The sequence below is a fragment of the Symphodus melops genome, assembly GCF_947650265.1.
Source record: "Symphodus melops genome assembly, chromosome: 13".
NCBI classification, from domain to species: domain Eukaryota; kingdom Metazoa; phylum Chordata; class Actinopteri; order Labriformes; family Labridae; genus Symphodus; species Symphodus melops.
The window spans coordinates 11,979,146-11,996,420 of record NC_136703.1 but is presented as its reverse complement, the minus strand read 5'-3'; the positions used below and the strand labels follow the sequence as shown (position 1 = coordinate 11,996,420).

At 40.5% G+C, this 17,275-nt stretch overlaps 2 protein-coding genes across 13 annotated transcripts in view; one reads left to right on the top strand and one right to left on the bottom strand.

The window, feature by feature from the left end:
- The window catches only part of kif1b (kinesin family member 1B), a 53,719-nt gene extending 36,450 nt beyond the window's left edge, over window positions 1–17,269 (top strand). For 6 of the 12 annotated variants that reach the window (XM_079359608.1, XM_079359610.1, XM_079359614.1 and 3 more), the window contains 28 exons: window positions 1,154–1,259; window positions 1,377–1,394; window positions 2,431–2,579; window positions 3,434–3,612; window positions 3,729–3,866; window positions 4,917–5,168; window positions 6,799–6,917; window positions 7,361–7,446; window positions 7,796–7,925; window positions 8,269–8,422; window positions 8,699–8,789; window positions 8,886–9,004; window positions 9,146–9,201; window positions 10,486–10,594; window positions 11,169–11,235; window positions 11,443–11,527; window positions 11,957–12,062; window positions 13,313–13,427; window positions 13,517–13,650; window positions 13,744–13,805; window positions 13,890–14,035; window positions 14,154–14,414; window positions 14,544–14,615; window positions 14,900–15,021; window positions 15,173–15,325; window positions 15,511–15,703; window positions 15,938–16,056; window positions 16,163–17,269. In XM_079359608.1, the coding sequence (XP_079215734.1) occupies window positions 1,154–1,259; window positions 1,377–1,394; window positions 2,431–2,579; window positions 3,434–3,612; window positions 3,729–3,866; window positions 4,917–5,168; window positions 6,799–6,917; window positions 7,361–7,446; window positions 7,796–7,925; window positions 8,269–8,422; window positions 8,699–8,789; window positions 8,886–9,004; window positions 9,146–9,201; window positions 10,486–10,594; window positions 11,169–11,235; window positions 11,443–11,527; window positions 11,957–12,062; window positions 13,313–13,427; window positions 13,517–13,650; window positions 13,744–13,805; window positions 13,890–14,035; window positions 14,154–14,414; window positions 14,544–14,615; window positions 14,900–15,021; window positions 15,173–15,325; window positions 15,511–15,703; window positions 15,938–16,056; window positions 16,163–16,205 (3,384 nt within the window). In that variant the 3' untranslated portion in view covers window positions 16,206–17,269. The remainder of the gene's footprint in view (window positions 1–1,153; window positions 1,260–1,376; window positions 1,395–2,430; window positions 2,580–3,433; window positions 3,613–3,728; window positions 3,867–4,916; window positions 5,169–6,798; window positions 6,918–7,360; window positions 7,447–7,795; window positions 7,926–8,268; window positions 8,423–8,698; window positions 8,790–8,885; window positions 9,005–9,145; window positions 9,202–10,485; window positions 10,595–11,168; window positions 11,236–11,442; window positions 11,528–11,956; window positions 12,063–13,312; window positions 13,428–13,516; window positions 13,651–13,743; window positions 13,806–13,889; window positions 14,036–14,153; window positions 14,415–14,543; window positions 14,616–14,899; window positions 15,022–15,172; window positions 15,326–15,510; window positions 15,704–15,937; window positions 16,057–16,162) is intronic. The other 6 variants (XM_079359604.1, XM_079359615.1, XM_079359612.1 and 3 more) reach the window with 3 other exon arrangements.
- Window positions 17,097–17,275, bottom strand: part of tardbpa (TAR DNA binding protein a) — a gene marked incomplete at its 3' end in the record, with an annotated part of 1,984 nt that continues 1,805 nt past the window's right edge. Inside the window, exon 4 of the mRNA XM_079360035.1 lies at window positions 17,097–17,104. Within this exon, the coding sequence (XP_079216161.1) occupies window positions 17,097–17,104 (8 nt within the window). The remainder of the gene's footprint in view (window positions 17,105–17,275) is intronic.

The following is a 17,275-nucleotide window of genomic DNA, read 5'->3' as shown; positions in this document are numbered from 1 at the left end:
CATGTATGCATCTACACAGGAATAATCATTTATGTGTAACTCTGAGGTAAAAAGTACTGTAAGTGATGAATAAATACAGATTTTAACTTTGTTTTCATTACATTCAAAGCTATTGAATTTTTTTTAATCGAATTTTATCCCTAAATGTTGCAAAAATGAAATGCCCCTATATTTGTATTTATTACAACATCATGACACATGTTCTTGCAGTCTGGAAAGAAAATTGTATTTCTTATTTTCTTACTCCATGAACTTTAGGCATTTATATCTGGCCTGGTCATGCTTTAGATATTAGAATCCATGCCATACCAAACACTATACTATTTCAAGCAACTTTACACAGACACTTCCATTCAGTAAAACATGCCCTGTAGATTTTGTAAAGTGTGTCTGAATCCAGATAATTCGTCCTGTAGCTTGGGTAGGAAGGGAGGAAGCTAACAACGGATGAAAAGGCTGCATTGTCTTCCCAGAAGACACTGAACAAACAGGATGAGGTCATCGGGACCACGGCATGTCCTGCTCTGATGATGATGGCGCCCCTTATTGGATTACAGTTGACTCGGCCTCTACCTGCACCTCTCCACTTCAACTCCAGCCATTTCTCAAAATGCATTCAATAACGTCCCAGTGTTTTCATGCGTTTTAAGGTTTCAGAACACTGTTCTAATTCTAGGAAAAAGTTCAGGATTTGAATGTTACTTTCATGCGACTAGAAATAGTTTATAGAGAGTGGAAATAATGATTATAAATAAATGTGCTATATTTCATTATTCGTAATAGTAGTCCACCATAGCATTATGGTATTTAAAGAATCAATACAAAATTTAAAAATATTCCAATATTTAGTGTTTTAATGACACTATGGAAATGTATATTCAAATGAAAGCTGTCCATATCTCTATTGTTGCAAACCCACTCTTATGTGAAAATATTTACACAACCTCATTGAAGTGCCGTGAAAGACTTCACAACTTGTCTTCAATGTTGAAATATAACTGGGGAGTGCTACAGAAGGTCAAAGAGGAAAGGAAAAGAAATTCCAACATATGGTTTTGGACATTAGGTCAAAATGTGATGCAGATGATTAGCTTAGCTCACCTGCTGTCGTGGCTGTTCTCTCTCTCCCCCCCCTCCCCGAAATGGTGTCCAGGTGTACGAGAGCAAATTGCAGGAGCTTCAGAAACAGGTGGAGACTATTTCCTTGGTAGCAGAGACGCCTGATGAAGAAGAGTTGGAAGAGGAGGAAGAAGAGGAAGGTGTGTATTTTAAAATCTTCATTCCTGCAGATGTTTATTTTTATCCAGTTTTCAAGCCTAAATTAAAATTTAAAAAGTATATCAAATGTTTTTGTTTCCTTCCACTTTTTTGTCCAGAGCCCAAACTTCTAGGCTGTGTGTGAAGTATTATTTTTTTAATGTTCAAAAATGTAATATCTATTCAGATTAATATAATGTCTTAACATACTAATGACACATTCAAAGTATGAAGTCAAAATGGCTATAATTCCTTTAAAATACAACATGTTACTACTAATAAGAAACATCTCACATTACGCCTGAATAGTCATGCTTGAATATTTCATTTCATGTCATGTCATATTTAAGTTACTGGCAAGATTTTTATTTTAGACGTTTTTCCAGGGAGATTTTGTGTTCTTTCAGTTGACAGAAGGACAAAAATGAGCTCGAGATACATAAAAACTAATGTATCATCAGAATGAATAACTTATTTTACATTTAAAATCTTCTCATCCGTGTCCTTTTCTAGTCTTCTGACTACTCAGAGCGCTTAAGGCAGTGGTTTCTATGTAAAGTGACCTTCATTCACATTCATTCGTAGCTGACGAAGCAGCAAAGAAATGTGGGGTTAAGTGTCTTTCCCACATCGTAATTGTGGCTGCAGCAGCAGCTTGGGATTGTAGCCCTCAACCCTCTGGTTTAGAGACGACCCACTCTACCAACTGAGCCAAAGTCAAACTACATTCTGCTATTTTCTGGAGTATAGTTAGGTATCTGGTTGACAGGAATAGCATGTTTTCTTTTTTCATTATTTCTTAGCATTAGAATTCAAACTTACAAACATAAGCTTTGTCTTTTGGGCTTGATTCTCCTGAAGCTCATTGCTGTGAAAGTATTGCTTTAGTGCTGCTGACTCTGTGAATTCTGGTCCTAGACGTCCTTGAACACAGCATATCAGGAAGGTTTTCAACATAGTCAAGGCCTGTAATAAATATTGACTTACTGGACATTAAAGGCTGCACCTTACTCCATGTGATGGTTCGCGTACGATTGCAGGCAGTATTATAACGTAAACTGCCTTTGTGGTTGAGCTAAAACAGCTTCAAACACGTGTTCTTCAAGTTTTTATCTCCATTCACGTTGTGTTTGCTTTTATGTGTTTATGTTTATGTGTATTGTCTCCCTGCAGTGCCATGGACTCAGCATGAGTTTGAATTGGCTCAGTGGGCCTTTAGGAAGTGGAGGTATCATCAGTTCACGTCCCTCCGTGACCAGCTGTGGGGAAACGCCGTCTACCTGAAGGAGGCCAACGCCATTAGTGTGGAGCTAAAAAAGAAAGTAAGAAAAAATGGCGATTTTAGTTCATCCTTCTGTGGTTCACAACTGTAAATGGAGAGGAGTTTTTGCCTCTCACCTTTACCTTTTCAAATAATTTATGGATATGCAAAATATGTTCTTGGAAGTTTGACTGTAAAACATTTGACATCATGATGTCATGGAAGGTGCCATAAGATTGATTACGGTTTCTATTCAACCTGTGATGTGCGTGAATCATTTTACTGGACAGCCGCATTGAAACCTAATGTATGTTTCAGATAATGCCAAAGGCAATCTTAAATCTTCCAGCTGGGTGTGTTTGCTCACTGTCACATAGAGAAATTATATTTGTTATGAATCAGAAGCTTGTCTGCTCCGTTCCACCTTCCCCATCAGGAGACCTGTGTGATTTATATTCTGGTCTAGTTCTAGGCGCAGCATGATTGATACTGGTGATCGGTCGTCTGTCACAAATACCTTTCAAAGGGTTTTATGTAGCTTTGGGTTCCTGTCGGTTATTTATATCCAGTGCTGTTAATTGCTCGAGTATTTTGCCCCCAGAGGATGCTGGGAGTATTTTTCTTTCAACCATAATATATCATCTTTGGTACATCTACAGTAAAAATGGTGTTTATAAGACAAGCCTGTGATTCTACAATGACTTAGACTTTAAATCAGCAAAAACACAAAATGCTTGAATAAAAGTTTTGAGCTGGAGTCTGAATGGATTCTCATGCTTTGTTGACTGTTTTGTTTGGTAGGGTGGAGTTTGTTTATTTTCTTCTCTTAATGTTTTATCAAAAAAGCAAGTTTTTGCTCTGTTTTCCTCGCGCTCTCTTTACCACTTCTCTGATTTATTTATTTTTTCTTCTCAGGTGCAGTTCCAGTTCGTCTTGCTGACAGACACGCTGTACTCCCCGCTGCCCCCTGAGCTCCTGCCGCCAGAGCCAGAGAAGGAGCGAGACTCGAGGCCTTTCCCCCGCACCGTAGTGGCTGTTGAGGTTCAGGACCTGAAGAACGGAGCCACACACTACTGGTCCCTGGAGAAACTCAAGTAAGGCCAATAACACACATTACCCAGCAATAGTTTTAGTTTGATTACAGTGAACCACAGTCTGCTTTATCTCAGTCACTGTCATCAAAGTTGTGTGCACTTGGTTATGGTTGCAGGCAGAGGCTGGACCAGATGAGAGAGATGTATGACCGTGCAGGAGAAATGGCGTCCTCGCACCAGGAGGACGGTGAGGGCAGTCTGACAGGAAACGACCCCTTCTATGACCGCTTCCATTGGTTTAAACTTGTTGGGAGGTATGTATCAACATCTACAGAAAAAAATATATACGTTGAATACATTTTAATTTTTCTAGTTTTCAGGCCCGTTTGAGCTCTAAATAACAGGTTTGTTTCATATGGCCAGTTAATTTGATGATCAGTGGCTGTTTTGTGGATCTATGCATTAACTTCCCCTCCATTTTTCATTCTCATCTTCAAATTCTGTGATACAAACTCCATTGTTATCATCAAGTATTATGTATCAGTTATCATTGTTTTCATTTTTGTTCACTGTTATTTGGTTGTATTTATTTTTTATTTTTTTAACCATAAATCTTTTCATGTTTTTTTCAGTGTTGACATGTTTCGTTTGATGTGACATTTGTGATTTTCTTTGGTGGTCTTGATGTCATTGTACTCATCAGTTATTCTTTGTCAAGTTATCCCCTTCATTTGTTTGTCATTTATTTTTTTCCCCTTTTAAGATAAGTTTTTTCATTTTCATTTTATCAGTTGTATCACATGTAACTGTTGAATCATTTTGTATTGTTTGTTGGCATTCTCATGTTGATGGTCCTCCCAGTTCAAACAACAGCTTTTTAATAACATAGCTGATTTGGATAAAGTGGAATTGTGTTGCATTTTGTGTTCTCCTCTCTTAGCAAGCATATATTAGATCAGTATGCTAATCCCTTTAAACTGACATTTCATTTTAGTAAGAAATATCCAAGTTTCTGAAAACTACTGTGACACCCAACAGCTTTTTGTAATACCTGCTCTTTATGAGATCAGTCTCCTGTTGAATCTGCAATAGCTTCAAAGTCATAGTATTAGAAAAAGTCAAGCTTATAATCTCATTACCACTAGGCGGAAAATGTAAGCATGTAATGTCTTTATCAAGGAATGTACAGCTACTGTTGAAGGTTGATTACTTTGTTTAATGGGTATTTTTGAAGATGAGGAGAGGAAACAAGTCATGAAATATGAATGCAAACTAATACACTGGGAGCTGCTGTGGCCTGTTTCAACATTCTTTTACTCCATTGCTACCTTTGCTTGGTTTTGCCCCCGTACCAACCCTCTCAGCTCCCCGATCTTCAATGGTTGTGTCAATGAGCGCCTGGCTGACCGCACGCCCTCACCCACCTTCTCCACCACGGACTCCGAGATCACAGAGCTCGCGGACGAGCGCCAGAGTGAGATGTCCGACCTGATTGACGACGAAGCATTTGTGGACGATACCAGTTCAGACGCGGGCACAGAGGAGGGCTCAGACATCTTCAGCGACGGCCAGGACCCGTTTTACGACCGCTCCCCCTGGTTCATCCTGGTGGGAAGGTTGGTGACTGGCAGTGGCATTTCCTCTACCTCCACACACACATGCTGGGAGAGGAGACTTGATGGATGCTGGCTTTGTTGAGCGTTGTTTATCTTTAATTGTGCACATAAAGACCAGAAATAAAGTAGGGAAAAGTGAAAACATCTGAGCTATTTTTAAAATCATGATACTAGATAGGAGTTCATGAGATAATTAATGTCCAGTATATTTCTATGAATAAGTTTTAATATGTGATTGATAGACTGATGTGGCACCTAACAACAGTGTACTTTAAAACATACTGCAGTATGTAGTATGTTCTGTATAAAAAGCAAATACTGAAAGCATCTCAGTAATGAATAAATCAGTAAAGCTGCTGTGAGAGATGGACTAATTTCAGAATCAGATCAGATGTATTCATAGCGGCTTTGCAGAGATAAATGGAATCAGTTTTTAATTTCATAAGATTAGTCATACTTCTGTGCTCACAGGCCTGCTTTGTATGAGTTTCTTTTCATTTAGCCTGAGTTCCCAATAATTGAAAAGCCACCATCCTTTTCTCCCCACATCCTCCCAGCGTGTTCTGTCCCCCCCCCCCCCCCCCCCCGCCACCATCACAAAGCTGTCTGCATTAACTCCTATCTGCATGTGAACTTGTATTTTGCTGGTAGATGTCTGTCATTTTTTGTTTTTTAAACCTTGTTCGATTTCTTTTTGTTCTTTTCAGTTTTATGTGACATCTGAACATTTGTTTTCTTAACCAGTTTGTTAAATCATTGCGCTTTGAATATCTTGTAGACGGTATTAACTCACTGGTAGTTCACAGTCCTCTATCATGCTTTTAGTTGTTTTATATTACTATTCATGTCATTATGAGTTTTTATGCTGCAGTGGCATTTGAAATCACAGCATAGGTTTGCTGAGGCTGTCAGCTGGCTGATGTAAACGTCATAGCTTAAATAAGCAACATGTGCAGAGAAAGCCGACTGATTGACCACCTTCGTCTCCCCGGCCCCGCTCCCGGCCTTGGCCTTGAGAGTCTAAGCAATGGGAGGGGGGGGGATGAGGAGGTCACCAGGGGTGCAGCAAAAACAAATCAAGCCCTACAAAACAAAATGTCAGTGAGTGTGTGAGTGGGGAGACTGACATTGCCACGACACGACACAATAAAACACGTTTTTATGGCATTTGCAGTTGCCTCCCAGGCGATGTGTCATCACCGTGTCACGAAGCTTAAAGTAGACGCCTTAAACTGCTGCTTATTTCACTGCCCTGCAGAATGTGTGATTTTGTTTTATTTTATGTTTGGGTTTTTTTTGTCATTAACATGTTTGTCACTAATATTGTACAAAATGTTGTCATTAATATGTAAATACAACACTGTAACACTGTAAATGTTTAAAATAATTAACATCAACATTTTAGGAAGTCTATAGCTAATGTATATCTATCAAATGCTGTCCCTCTGTCCAACATAGTTCTGTAGATTCAAATTGACTGCTTTTACTCGGCTTACATGAATGCATTATATTACATAGCAGTTTTATAATAAATACATTTGAAGGTTTTTGGATCTGAAGTCTGCAGTACAAGTTCAACAGTGCGCCAGAATCAGCTTTTCATGTCTCTCTTTTCCCTTTTTGCTCACAGAGCTTTTGTGTACTTGAGCAACCTGCTGTACCCTGTGCCACTGGTGCACCGTGTTGCCATAGTAACAGAGAAGGGCGAGGTGCGTGGTTTCCTGCGTGTGGGGGTTCAGGCTATAGCTGGTGAGTTATTAATGAGATTCTCTAATGAACATGACAGTTAGGATCGTCATGCAAAGGTTATATCCTGTTTATGAATCATTTGTGCAAAGCAGAGTGTTAACCTTTTATTTGTTGGACTAAAAGACGTGTTGTTGTTATGTTTACTGGGGAAGCTAAAACATTTCTACCCTTTATTATAATTCAATATTTTTGTGAAATATGAGGCACTTAATTTGGGTCAAACGATTGATTCTTTAGAGACCCAACGTAATAAATGCTTGAACTCGTTTCAAACTGTACTTTGATACCAGCATGCTAACATTTTAAAGAGCCCTTTAAAGTCAACAATCTGACTGCAAAGAGAAGACTCCCTCCAATTCTCTTCGTATTCCTTTTGATGCACTCTGACAGCTCTAAGTCACCTGCAATTGATGCTGATAAGAGGGTGGTTTTTTTCTTTGTAGCTGATGAGGAGGCCCCAGACTACGGGTCAGGAGTAAGACAGTCAGGAACCGCCAAGATCTCGTTTGATGATGAGTACTTCAAGAAGGTAAGCTTTGAGTCTGATGAAAGTACTTTCAAAAGTCAAAACACACTTTTTCTCAGTGTTTGAGTGTGTGCGAGAGAGAGAGAATCAGAGGTATTCTGATATTCGACTTAGGGGCCTAACAGTTTTAAAAAGTTTCTTTATTGTCTTAGCTGAACTTTCCTTAAGATAAAGGAAATGTTTTTTTTAAGGTTTGTGATTTTCTTAAATACATGTACACTGAAATTCTAAAAGAAGAACGTCAGCGTCACACAGGGAGAAATTGATAATTGTGTTTTTTGTCCTTAGCAGCTTTATGCTAATGTCTTCCTCCCTCTGTTCTTGCATCTGTTTTGTTTTTTTGTCCAATCAGAATGACTTTAGCTCCAGCGTAATGACTCGCTCTGGTATGTCCCTGGAAGAGCTGCGCATTGTGGAGGGCCAGGGTCAGAGCTCAGAGGTCATCACACCCTCAGAGGAGCTCAACAGAATCAATGACATGGGTACGGCTGCCAGACCTTCACCTCTCCACGTGTAAATCTTGACCCTTAAGGCCCAATGCAAAATGCACTTGGCAGATGGTCCTGTTGAATGCAAAGGAGGTCGTCAAATGAATAGTTATGGAAATTAGACGGATGCTGTTTTTTTTTTTACTTTGTGAAGGAATGTGTGCAAAGGCTGATGATGGGTGAACAGCACAGGCTTGATAATGCGCAGAGGCCAGTCTGTTCTTATTGAGCAGAGCTTCGAATTTATATTCAGATTACAAAGCATAAGTGCAGCTGGAGTTCATGTCCATAAATCACAGCATTATTCCTCCTCATCTTCTCCTGTCGCTCTCTTCAGATCTCAAGCTGGGAAATGTTGCAGAGACCAAGCTGGGTCTCGGTGACGATCTGGCTGGCCAACTGGAGGTGGGCAGCATCTTCACCTTCCGTGTTACAGTGCTCCAGGCCAGCGGCGTCCCGCCTGAGTACGCGGATATTTTCTGCCAATTTAAGTGAGTCCATGGTCCTTTTAACTCATCTCTTGTCTGTTGAATGTTGATATCAGAACTACAATTGTAGGTGCCTTATGGTGTCTTTATTGTTCAAGACAGAGTCATAATTTTGTAAATGTAGCAGTGGTTAGATATAATATGATTTAAAAAATCTTTCACGAAGGCTGTAAAAGTTAATAAGTAGTGATAATATAAAAACAAAATAAAGTGACTCAATTCGAAGTCAGTGAATTACTTTAAAATTGAAATGTTGGCTAATTCTGTTTCTTTTCTTAGTTTCCTTCATCGTCATGACGAGGCCTTCTCCACGGAGCCTCTGAAGAACGCTGGTAAAGGAGCTCCTCTGGGCTTCTACCATGTTCAAAACGTGAGTGCTCACATACACAAACACAAACTGTACTTGGACAACCTCATGTTAATTCACTCATTTTGACTAACGTCTTTATTTGTATTGGTTGTGCAGATATCAGTTGAGGTCACTGAGTCTTTCATTGAGTACATCAAGAGTAAGCCCATCGTGTTTGAAGTGTTCGGTCACTACCAGCAGCATCCTCTGCACTTTCATGGACAGGACCTAATCAGGTTGGTTGAGTATGTATTATGAGTTTCGTCTGTTCAGAGAGCCCTTTTTTTAGGATAGTTTTTGAATATTAGGTAGTTATTTATATTTGGAACAAAGGTTAACGTTTGTATTTTAAGTATGTCGTCTTTTTTATTTCACAGCCCTCCAACACCATCAAGGAAATACTATCCTATCCCCATGCCTCTGTCTAAACCAGGTATGTCTTTTGACGTCATCTCTGCACACAGTGTAATGACAATATGTTCTGCACTTTTCACCCTCATTTCATCACGTCTTCTGTTTGTTCTGGTTATATCAGCATGCCTCATGTTTCCATCCAATTTCTTTTCATTTCTTGCCTCGTTCGGATTTCGTTTTTGTCTCTTTTTTTAATCGTCATCCACCGTCCATAATCCTCTTACCCAACCCTGACCCCTCTGTTCCTTCTCCCTATTTGTACTATTTCACATTTGAAAACCTCAGACCATACCCGTAAGATAGAGTTGGTCCGTTACCTTATGAGTGGCTATGTAAACGGCAAAGTGCTGGACACGCTGTCCGAGCACGCCAATGCCCTGGCTTCCTCTGCTGTGGCCAGTCTGGAGGACGAAGCGGAGCAGCTCTCTCACTTCCCCTTCCTCCCGGTGCCCAGTGACCCTGTGCTAATTGTGCCGAGGCACCATGGTTGGTACAGTAATCCCTGTAGTAGCTAACAGAGCAGGCCTAAGATGCACCGTTGTTGCTTAGTATTTAGTGTAGTGCTGTGCTTTGTTCGTGTCGTGTGGATGCAGACTGTAGCATTGTAAAGCTCTGCAGTGGTTTGTGTCCTGCACCTCACTGCAGCTTTATTTAGGTCCTGTCAGCTTAGTCCAAACCTCCCCTGTCGCTTACAAAATGGCCTTTGTTGAAACCTCCAGGTAAAGCTGCTGCGTGGACTGAATCCTAAGCCAAATAAATACATTGAGTATTTATCATAATCACAGAGATCCCTGGCACAGCATTCAAAACCAACAATCTGAATTCAGAGGCTTAAGATTTTAAAGGTTCAGCTACAGTCCAATTACATTCCATTTCATATGGAATAATGTTCATTCCAAACATACCGAACAAAAAAAAAAAAAAAAAAGTCAGTGTGTGCCTCAAAGATTAGCCCGTTTCAACGTGAACATAATCCTAATGTGTCAGACACCAGGGAGCTGTCAGTGGGAGTGTAATCTGTGATTTAGCCCCTCATAGCATCTCAGTATGTGCTCTATGTATGTTCCTGTTTTTATGTGTCCACTTTATTTAAAATACAAACGTCTCTATAGTAAACCCCTTGTTAAAGCTTCGTTATTACAGGATAAACTTTAGCTAATTGCTCTGTAGCATGTCAGAGCAGTGTATTCACATCCCATATCCAGCATCTGTTTGCTCATCCATTTTAAATAGTCAATATCTTTACCTATGTGAATGCAGTCCCTCTTAGATTTGTTCATCTGTGTTTGTTGGTGTTTGACAGTTCCAGCCACCAAGTTGAACACCATCACCAAGTCCAACCTGGGTCAGTGTGTCAGCAAGTACGACCTGCTGGTTTGGTTTGAGATCAGCGAGCTGGAGCCCACCGGAGAGTGAGTGCCTACACGGAAGACATCAACAGCAAATATGAAAATACAGGATATGAGATCTCAAATCGATTTTAAAGTGCTGTTTATGATGACAAAAAAACACACACATTACTGGGAGAAATACGTTCAGCTTGACACAGTTTTAGAATGTGTTAGCAAAATAAATGGATATGCATTTATAAAAAAAAAAGCATACAGTTCAATATAACTGGTAAAGAGATTAACGGGATGATATAAAAATGCATTTAAAGCATATATGATGTGTATAGAACATCTATGTTCTTTAAAGGGGTTTCTTTACAACTTAATAAAATGTGTTCCTGAAAAACACCTGAATCTGCCAGTGGAGGCCTGGGCCACATGCTCGATTAAAAACCTCATAAAAATAGGCAGACTCATAAAAGTATAAAGATCTTGTGAGCCTTGCTGGCCTCTGTATACAGACGTTCAGAGAGTTTGTGGACCTAAGAGCTCTTAACTCAGAAACAAGAAGACATAATCAAGTTATCTTAGGTACTATAGTAGCATATCATGGTTTTGTGTGTTAGGCTAAGTATAACATCCCCCCCATCCACAGGTACATACCAGCTGTAGTGGATCACAGTGGAGGGCTGCCGTGTCATGGCACCTACCTACTGCACCAGGTACAGGAGATCTACTTAGTTCGTTTTGATCAAACATTCTGCTTATCAAATGGATTGAGACAATAACTTTTCAGAATCAGACCTCAAATACGGTGTCATATTGTTGTACATCTGTAAATATGACTTCTTCATCAATAAGAAGTCAAAGCTGAATTTTATTCTTGCTATTACCACACTGATCCTAAGCTCCTGTCATTTTTGCTGCAGGGAATACAGCGGAGGATCACTGTGACTCTCATCCACGAAAAGGGGAGTGAGCTTCACTGGAAGGACGTCCGAGAGCTGGTCGTTGGTGAGCAATACTCCCTCAGCAGGGATTATAGACGAACAGCAGATGAGAACAAGAGGTTGTTATTCAGGATGTAAAAGACCTTTTAGTGTCTCAAAGGAGGCTTGTGAGGCAACAGTTCTTGTCTTTTACTTCAGGTTGCCCCTTTCTTTAAGCAGTTATAGCTGTAGCTGCAACTGATGGGCAAATAATGTCCTTTCATATATTTAGAGTTAGAGCTGTTAGCATTCAGACAGGCTCATGAGAGAGAAAAAGCTAAGTAGCATTTTTAAGAATATCTCTGCTGGACATTATGACGATAATATGAATGGACAAACAGGATGTTGAATTCCTCGACTGCCTGAGTTTACTTCATGCTCCATTAAAAGAAGTCTTTTGAGCTCTTGGGATCACAGTATGTTGATGATTGTCTGTGCTCTTATGTTCCACCAGGTCGTATCAGGAACAAGGCTGAGGTGGATGACAGTGCTGCGGACGCCGTCCTCTCTCTGAACATCATTTCAGCCAAGAACATCAAATCATCCCACAACTCCAACAGGTACCTGAAGTACACACACACACACACACACACACACACACACACACACACACACAGTTGTACTTCACTATATATAAATCCACTGATTTATTGGTACTCAGTGACTGTTATTTTACAAACTTTTGATTTAATAAAGCCAATTTAGTTTTTGATTCATATTTAGTGGATTTATTTTCCTCCGTATGGTTAAAAAAGAGCATAAGGTAGCTGTGAGTGTTTTTTTGTTTATATTCATTGGAATCATTGCATGACCATTTCCATTTTCTCTGTGGTTAATTTTTTTTCTGTTGATTTGTTTCATTGTCTCTGTTGCCTGACTCTCTGTGCTTCTCTTTTTTTTTTTCTTTGCACTCTCTCTTCCCTCCCGCTGCGGCTGGACTCTTGATTGTGCTCAGGCTTTCTATTGATAAGGATATTGATAGGTACCAGTGACCTGAAAACATAAGGCTCCTTCTGTGAAAGAGCCTTATGTTTTCTCTCTAGTCCTATAGATCCATAGAAATAAGTTCTACACAGTTCATGTTTCGTCTTGACATGTTGCATTAAGTCTGCCTTTACTCAAATCTATATTTGAAGTCTGAAAACAAGTATGATTCTAATCATTCATGCACAAGTAAAGGCAATCATACATGCAAATGTAATCCCAATTTTCAATTTGTTTCATGGTCTGTAGCGCCCAGACTCCACAAACTGTTGTACTCTGTGCTGTTGTTTCTTTTAAGTCTTCACTAATAACAAACTATAGGGCTCTCCTAGCTATCAGTCTGTGGGTAAGAGTGCCCCCTGTTGCCAAAAAACAGGAACAACATTACCTCCGAGAGGTTCACAATGGTTTTTCTTTAGAAGACAGGACACGATGTCCTGTAATATAGTCAATGACTTGAATTAATTGTTCTGTATATACTTACCATTATTACTAGCAGGTATGTTATTTGTTATTTAACTTCAACATGACAAAATGTAGGACCCGTATATTTTGCTTGTAATTATTAGCGTCTGTAGCAGCTGTTACACAGACACATCTGTCTGCCCTCAGCACTTCCTTTACACTCCTGTTAAAGACTCTCTCACTCTGCTCTCACCTTAGTATGTTTACTCACATGTTATAAGTACAAAGGAAAAGTGTGAGGTTCCTCCTCAGACACTGCACACTGTTCACTCTCTGATCACTGTAGAGGATGATATAATATAAGATCATTTATTTAGCTACTTTTTGTGAATAATTGAAGATTCTTGTCTTTTCCCTTCAGGACTTTCTACCGCTTTGAGGCAGTGTGGGACAGCTCCCTGCACAACTCTCTACTGTTAAACAGAGTCACTCCATATGGAGAGAAGATCTACATGACATTGTCTGCATATTTGGAGGTCAGTCATTGCTCCTCTGAATTAAACTCTGCCCCCCCCCCTTTGAATATAAACACAGGTAACACATTAACTGTGTCTCTTCTTCACAGCTGGACCACTGCATACAGCCTGCTATTATTACCAAAGACATCTGCATGGTGTTCTACTCCCGAGATGCAAAGATCTCTCCTCCACGTTCCCTCAGGAACCTCTTTGGGAGCGGATACTCCAAAACTCCTGACTGGTAAGGCCCTTTTTGTCAATCAAACGAAAGATGGATGAATGATGATTTAACCCTGCAGGTCCCTTAAACAGCATCTCTTTCATTTCATTTAAGCAATCGAGTCACTGGCATCTATGAGCTGAGCTTGTGCAAAATGTCTGACACTGGAAGCCCAGGTGAGCAAACTCCAAATATTCAACTTTGATGAAATGTATCAAAACTGAGCACTAAACCCTAATGAGTCCTTTTGTTCTGAGCAGGGATGCAGCGGAGGAGGAGAAAGATCCTGGACACTTCAGTGGCTTATGTGCGTGGAGAGGAGAACCTGGCTGGATGGAGGCCCAGAGGAGACAGTCTCATCGTGGAGCACCAATGGGAGCTGGAGAAGATGGAGCAGCTGCACGAGGTGGGTCTTAAAAAAATCTCCTTGACCTTTGACTTGTGCTTTATAAAATGTTCCACTATTCTTTTTACAAGTTTTTTTTCTTACTTTGTCTTCTTGACTAACCATTTCATTCGTCCAGGTGGAAAAGACACGTCACCTGCTCCTGCTGAGGGAGAAGTTGGGAGAGGCAGCTCCTGTGGGAACAGCTCCCACCACAAAGTCCCTAAGCGAGTACTTGTCCCCAAGCATGAGCTCAGGCAGCCTGTCCACCTCCACCTCCATCTCCTCACAGATCTCCAGCACCACCTTTGAAAGTGCCATCACCCCCAGCGAGAGCAGCGGCTACGACTCTGCCGACATCGAGAGCCTGGTGGATCGTGAGAAGGAGCTGGCTACTAAGGTGTGGACAAACTTAGTATTATGGGATTTTCACAGAGACTGTCTGCTCTCTGCTGCAGTGTCCTCAGCTTGCAACAGCTGCTTCTCCCTCCTCTGTGAACATAACTGACTCATCTTTGTTCTCTTTCAGTGTCTGCGCCTCATGACACACACCTACAACAGTGAATATAACCAGGTGGTCAACAGTATCAGTGACTGCAAAGTGAGTAATGATACTTCAAACTGTAAAACCTCCAAATCTTATTTCTGCCACATGTGCTTTTTGAAAAGAAGTTATTCGACTTGTATAGTAAGATTTGTTGTAGCGCTTCTAGTCAAAAAGTTGTAGCAAATATGGAAGTGACCATTAAACTCATTTACATTTGTCCCTAATAATTACTTCATTTCTGCACTCTTCAAATATTAATCAGCAATTTTGCTTTTGCACCGTTTGCCTTTTGAGTATTAAAAAAAAAAAGAGTTGAATGTTATTTTTTCCCCCCTCAGCTCTCAGACATTTCACCGATGGGACGTGACCCATCAGTGACTAGCTTCAGCAGCGCCACCCTCACCCCCTCCTCCACCTGCCCCTCTCTGGCGGACTCCCGCTGTAGTTCCATGGACCAGAAGTAAATCAAATCTATTTCCATATATCTTCATATATATGGTCTGCATATCTTATCAGTAGTTTTCACAACACATTGCTTTTTTCATCAATTTAAAAAGCAACTCTTCAGTAGGTTGCCATGCTGATGCTTACTTGTTGTACTTGCTTCTAAGGACTCCAGAGAACAGCTCCCGTGCCTCCAGTCCCTCCTGCTCAGACTATGAAAACTTCCCGATGGTCCCCACTCTCGAGGCCTCCTACCTGGCACGGGCTGGAAAGAACGAGTTCCTGAACTTGGTGCCTGATATTGAAGAAATGAGGCCAGGGTAAGTGATTATAATGTTGTTGTTTTTTTATGTGAGGCCATGAATATATGCCAACAAATAGACAAAGACAGATAATCCTGTATGTTTATCCAAGAGGAAATTATATGATTGGATTTGTACGCACAAACATCTGGCAGTAGACTTTTTTAACTAATCTTTGTTGTGTTTTGTTGGTTCCAATTTAGGTCGGTTGTGTCTAAGAAAGGTTTCCTGAGCTTCATGGAGCCACGCTCTAACTCGTGGGTGAAGCACTTTGTGGTTGTGCGCCGGCCCTATGTCTTCATCTACAACAGCGACAAAGATCCCGTGGAGAGAGGCGTCCTCAACCTCTCCACAGCGCAGGTGGAGTACAGTGAAGACCAGCAGGCTATGCTCAAGGTAAAGTGAAAAAACCATTAACATTAACCAGGCTTTTCATTGTTGTATTTAAAGTCATTGGAATTTGAGTTTTCATCAAGTAAATGTACTTCTGATTGGAGAAAAACCTGATTGGGGGGAAAAAAGGTGCAAAGCAGTATCATGCAGTAATGATGTTACATTGCAAGCGTTTCTCTTTAAGGACTGCAGAGCTTGTGTTCGCCTCGAACAAATACTTGATGTTTTTCCTTTCAGACTCCAAACACATTTGCTGTGTGCACAAAACATCGAGGGATCCTCCTGCAGGCCAACAATGAGAAAGACATGAACGACTGGCTATACGCCTTTAACCCTCTGCTAGCAGGAACGATAAGGTACACACTCCATTATCTCCCATTACTCCTAACATGAAGCAGCACTGTGCCCTTTAGAATCTACCACCTGGTCTTTTTTCGTAACATGAAATCCTGTCTCCTACAGATCTAAGCTGGCGAGGAGGCGCAGTGGCCTGTTGAAGAACTGAGTGAGCTGATGGAACACAGAAAAAAAAATTGCTGCTTCCATTGTTTCATGGAAAGCTTTTGAACATACCAAGTGTTAACACTTATTAATCATTGTGATTCTTGACAGTGTTCTCTTGTAAGTAGACTTGTGGCTTAAGTCTCCTTTCATGCGACTAAAACATTTCAGTTCCAGAGGAATTTGCCCCCTTTCTTCCCCCAGCAACCCTCTGACAACTTAGCTCTCCTCCTCTCTATCGCTCCTCCCCTCCTCCTCCTTCTCCTCCTCAGCTTTTAGTGTTTTTATTTTTATGACAATGTTTGAGTCTTATTTTGTTCTGCTTTGTTGTCATTCCCCAACTCCCCTGATTAGTAGCATGTTGTAATAGTCTACTTGTGTGTGCACGATTCTTCAGAAACTGTTCTTTCTGGCCACTAATTTCAGTTTGCCAATCATCTGTAAAAAAGAGAAGTCTTATCAGTGTTCTTTGTGCCTAGAGAATACTTTCATTTGATTTTTTTTGTCTCCTTTTTTTTATTATTTAATGTCCGCATGATAACTGCAGCAGACCTCAGGAGTAGACCAGATTTCTTACTCAAAAAATTTAAGCAAATATCTCTGATTGACATATCTGTTTATGTTCTGCTAGCAAAGCTACTTAAGGATCTAGTGCTGCTAATGAATTCATAGGCGATTCTTCTCTTCATTAGATTTACATTAGACCACTGGCGATGGATCCTTTTTACCGCCTCCTTAAAAGCCTTCAGTGAGACATTAAGTAAAAGAAATTGTCTAAGCCCCAACTAAGCCAAACATGAGGGCGGCACTGGATTTCTCACTTTCAACCATGTGATATTGAGATGCCACTCTTTAGTCCATGTAAATACACCGACTCCCACCCGCTCTAGTCCTGTCAGTGAGCTATACATTAAGAAGTACACATGCTTAGAGGGAGAAACATACAAAGATAATTTAGTATCTCAGAATAAAAAAAAAAAACATGACGACAGATTGTTCCTGCAGGAGTCAATATTTGTCCCTGTCCTTTTGCTAATTAAAAGACATAAAAGTCAGGGTTTCAAGGAGAGGAGG